The sequence below is a fragment of the Nematolebias whitei genome, chromosome 20, assembly GCF_014905685.2.
Source record: "Nematolebias whitei isolate Nwh7 chromosome 20, NemWhi1, whole genome shotgun sequence".
Lineage (NCBI taxonomy): Eukaryota > Metazoa > Chordata > Actinopteri > Cyprinodontiformes > Rivulidae > Nematolebias > Nematolebias whitei.
Window position 1 is genome coordinate 583,380 of NC_056517.1, and position 4,984 is coordinate 588,363.

The 4,984-nt window shown below is 39.9% G+C and overlaps 1 protein-coding gene across 1 annotated transcript; it reads left to right on the forward strand.

Annotated features, from left to right (window-relative positions):
- The first annotated feature begins 2,181 nt into the window (after positions 1-2,181).
- LOC119426787 (piggyBac transposable element-derived protein 4-like) lies at positions 2,182-3,462 on the forward strand. The gene has a single exon (XM_037694368.1). It carries the CDS (start codon positions 2,182-2,184, stop codon positions 3,460-3,462), a length of 1,281 nt encoding a protein of 426 aa, XP_037550296.1.
- Positions 3,463-4,984: the final 1,522 nt, after the last annotated feature.

A 4,984-nucleotide genomic window follows, 5' to 3' on the forward strand; every position in this document is an offset into this window, starting at 1 on the left:
TAATTCTAAACAGTGGATACCAAACAGTGTCTGCAGTCTGGGTAGAATAAAAAAAGAACTTACAGCTGTCTAAGATGTATAAATATACACTGTTATCTGTCTTCTCAGCTGCAATCTGTTGACCTGTGGGATATTGTGGGACACCAAACATTTCTACCTTCCAACATGCATTCCTCCTGCTGGGGTATGGTTCCCCTGAGCAGAGATTAGGCAGGTTAAAAATAAATAATGTGGAACCTTTCAGCTCATCTACTCACTGTGGCTGACACTTCAGCCAAATAGGTGGGACCAGTGTTATAAAATGCTGAGGGAAACAATAATTACAGCAGCTGACAAGCCTTTTATTGGAAGTAATTGAGCCAAATACCTTTTGCTGTTCACTGTAAAATAAATACAGTCAAATAAAATGTTCCAATTTCTAATTTTTTGCTGCAAGATATTTCTACAAGGATTCAGCTCAGGTAGTCAACATCTGTGCAGGCCATGAAATGTCACTTCAGCTTCCATAAGTGACACGGAGATGAGAGAGTTACCACTCGACTACCTATCTCAAATGCCATTATGGCTCTCTGTGGAGCCATTACGAATCGGGGAGAGAAACAGCAAAGCAAGGAGAGATTGTCATTACTCACCTTGAAGAGCAGTAAGTGAGGAACATCAATTACACTGACAGAGGTACAGTCGTCTAAATGTGTTTCAAATAGCTCTGTAACTGGACCAAAGTGTCAGCCTTTTAAAAGTTATTAATGGCAATAAGTTTCACCTTACAAGTGGTGAAATGTGAAGAGGAACACATTCTGAACGTTTCTTTTTCTGTGTTCATGGATTGTAAAAAGAAACAAATAAAATAATGTAATTTTAACACATTGATCATTTACTTTAGTTCAGAGGAGTTTGTTTGAGTCTGTCAGCATGCTTCTTTGTGTCAATGCACAGGAGCTGTTGGGACCATACAGACATTAGTTTTCATCCCAGGGATTTACACTTACTACCCAGCCTAGCTGGATGTAATTGGTGGCTCTTCTTTACTAGCTCTAAAACAAATAATGTTGTGCTATTTATATGACCTTTAGGTTCCTTAGTGATAGAAAATCAAAATATAGCGAGCAGCAAATCCCAACAAAATTTAAAAAAAAGAACAAAGAAGTATTCTCTATTGCTTTTCTTCCCCTGCTTCCTTTGCTTTTGGTTTGACTTGCAGTCTTTTTGTCTATGCTGTCCATGACACTAACTTTTGAATGGGAGTTCAGTTGCAGCACACAGTGCGGTTGGGGTACAGAGTCACAAAAATGTTGGCTGCATGTCGTCTTCAGATAGTACGTTGACCAACAGGTGCAGGCGTGCTGCAAACAGTGAAACATGCTGAAAACACGTGAATGATGCAAACTCAAAAACAACAACAAAAAAAGGCAGAAAAATGCTGAAAAAAAAAACTGCAATCACAGAAGACAGAAGAAAAAAAAACATACAACCAGCCAAACAAATGCTAAGGAAGAATACTGTAAATATCAAAAAACTGTTTTCTTCATTCAACCTTTATTTATACAGGTTAGTCTAACTGAGCCATGAGGAGTCATTAATTCCTACTATGTTAGGGTCCGTAGTGACCCATTTTAAATTTTAAATCATGATACTGTCTTTTAAATATTTTTTTTTTGCATCAAGGCTTTTTGACTTTGTCTGGAACCTTTATTTAAATAAAAAAAATATATATATTTTTTCACTAAATTTAATTTTTATTTTTTATAGAACAACACGCACTTGCCGCGCTGGGGTCATTTGTGACCCAGTTATGGTATAAGACTATCAACCAATAATCAGTGTCAAAACTGAAATCATAAACACACTGTGACCTCACTAACTTTGTCATACATATGTTAGGGCCTTCTGTTTTTACCTGTTTGTCTACTTCACTGACCAAAACATCCCCATTTATCCGTACTACTTTTATTGATAAGTCCCTCATACTCTGCTCCCAAAAACTGAAAAAGTTCATCCAGCTGTAGATGCAGAGACATGTTGAGGCATGCCCATGTAGAGATAAGCCTACCTGGATAGCCATGCCCATCTTGATAGGCAGACCTAGATAGACACACCCACCTGGGTGTGTCTCTACATGGGCATGTAGAGACATGTAGAAACAGACACTCCATTTTACCTAGAGCTTGGCTGCATACCAAAATGAAGAGAAGATTCACAGTACAAGAAGCTCTAGATCACATCCTTGCTGAAAATGATGCAGAGGACACACCTAGTGTCACAGATGAGCCAGTTTCTGAGGAGGACGATGCTATTGAATATGAATCAGAGTACACAGACTCGTCGGATGAGGAGGGCACAGGTGCTGAAGCTGCTCCTGTAACTGAAACCTATAAATCCAAAAAGGGTAACATCACTTGGAGTGCGATTCCTCCTGTTTCACATGGCAGGGAAGCTGCTGAAAATGTTATGAAGATGACCCCTGGGATTACAAGGTTTGCTTTGACACGAGTAAGTGACATCAAGACATGCTTTGATTTGTTTATGCCATTGTCACTAAAGAAAGTCATCATTGCTTTGACAAACCTCGAAGGGAAAAAAGTTCACGGTGACACTTGGAAGGACATTGATGAGGAGTGCCTGGATGCTTTTATTGGTGTTCTTCTTCTCGCTGGCGTGTACAGATCCAGCAATGAGGCCCTTACTAGTCTCTGGGATGTGTCCACAGGCAGGAGTATTTTCTGCGCAACAATGTCACTTCAGACCTTTCAAATGATCTCAAGAGTCCTCAGATTTGACAACAGAGATACTAGAGCACGGTCTGACAAGCTTGCTCCCATCAAAGACGTCTGGGATAGATGGGTGAAGCTCCTTCCACTGATGTTCAACCCAGGACAAGAGGTGACAGTGGATGAGCGTCTTCTCCCTTTCCGTGGAAAATGCCCCTTCTGGCAATACATGCCCAGTAAGCCAGGCAAATATGGCATAAAAATCTGGGCAGCCTGTGATGCGAAAACCAGCTATGCCTGGAATCTACAGATTTACACAGGCAAACTTGCAGCTGGCATCCCTGAGAAGAATCAAGGAAAACGGGTAATCCTTGATATGACTACTGGACTGCGGGGTCACAATATCACGTGTGACAATTTCTTCACCAGCAATGATCTTGGACAAGAACTTCTCAAGAGGAAACTTACCATGGTGGGCACAATAAGAAAAAACAAACCTGAGCTGCCCCTTGAAATTTTGCAGGTGAAAGACAGGGCTCCACTGTCTTCAAAATTTGCTTTTACAGAAACCACCAGTGTTGTTTCATACTGTCCCAAAAAGAACCGGAGTGTGGTACTTATGTCCACTCTTCACAAAGATGCAGCTGTGTCAACAAGAAGTGACAAAAAGCCTGAAATCATCCTGGACTACAATAAAAACAAAGGAGGAGTGGACACCCTGGACAAGCTGACTGCCACCTACACTTGCCAGTGAATGACCAGGAGATGGCCAATGGTTGTATTTTACAACATCCTAGATGTGTCTGCATACAATGCATTTGTCTTGTGGACCCAGATTGACTTGGGGTGGAACGCCAAAAAAAACCACAAGCGGAGATTGTTCCTTCAGGAGCTAGGAAATTTGTTGATCAAGCCATACATTGAGAGAAGGGAACGGATACCCCGAGACCCAGCCACTGCGAACGTTGTCAGACAGCTCCGGAGCACCACTCCAACCACATCAGCTGCACAAAGTGCATCAGTGACAACATGCCCTTCAGGCAGCCGGGTTTCAACATCGACCACACCCACAACTCCACCTGCTTCAAAACGAAAGAGGTGTCAGGTGTGCCCAAGCAATAAAGACCGGAAAACAAACACATTGTACCTTGACTGCAGAAAATACATATGCAAAGAACATACGAAAACTGCCACTTTTTGCAACACGTGCATCTGAACACAACGCAAGTTCATACGCAAGTTCATACGCATGCATGAAAGACAGAAAGAAACTAGAAAGAGCATGTTTGTAACTAGAAGAGTATTTATTTCATTTTGATTTTTTCTTGTCTTTCTCAATCTGTATTTTGTATTATTACTTGTTCTGCTTTTTATTTTATATTGGTATTAAAGTTCAATGTTTGAAAAGAAATGTTTCTTCCTTTTTTTGACGTAAATATACATGGGTCAAAACTTACCCTTAACACTATAAATGTTACTATGGTTAATAATATTAAAATAACAAAATAATAAGACAAATTTATTTTAGAGATGTGTTCTAATACTTCTTAAAAAAAACACTGTTTTGAGGGCATTTTTTGGCTGATTTAAGACGGGTCACAACTGACCCGTTAACATCATAAGTGTGTGCGGGATCTCGCCCCGCTAGGAAGGTTAACAAGAGAGACCTGTTCCAGACAGAACAAATAAAGTACAGACAACAACAACAATAAACAATAAAACACTAACAGACAGTATTTCAGTTTGAACAGAACAGTATTAGTTGATGTCTACAAATGCTTTGTCTTTTAACATTAATGGACATTCAGTTGATTTGTTTGATAGCTTCAGTTTTCTTCTGCAGCACATGCTACAATAAACTACAATGGTCTTACCCACTGCTTAGTTAAAAGAAAATTTCAGGGCCTCGTCTGACATAAAACATAAAACATAGCTACATTATTCATTCATTCATTCAACCTTTATTTAGATAGATGAGTCACATTGAGCCTGGAAGACTAATTTACAAATAAGATCTGTTTAAACAGACAAAAAGTAATGAAACTGGACACATGTAGGAATCAGAGGCGAAAAAATTCCTCAGCCATTTTCTTCCTGCCCGAGAAGAAAAAAACTCTGATATCAAAAAACATCTTGCACAAACAAGCACATAGTGACGTAGACATTCTGTAGAGGTGGACGACGAGAACGGTGAGCATGTCCATAGATGCTCTCGAGGTCACTGTAAGAGTTCTGATAAGGATAGAATAATCAGTCAATGTCCTCCGGTGAGATCC

What these genes read in the sequence shown, in the direction of transcription:
- LOC119426787 (XM_037694368.1), top strand. Translation starts at nt 2,182, where the DNA reads ATGAAGAGAAGATTCACAGTACAAGAAGCTCTAGATCACATCCTTGCT.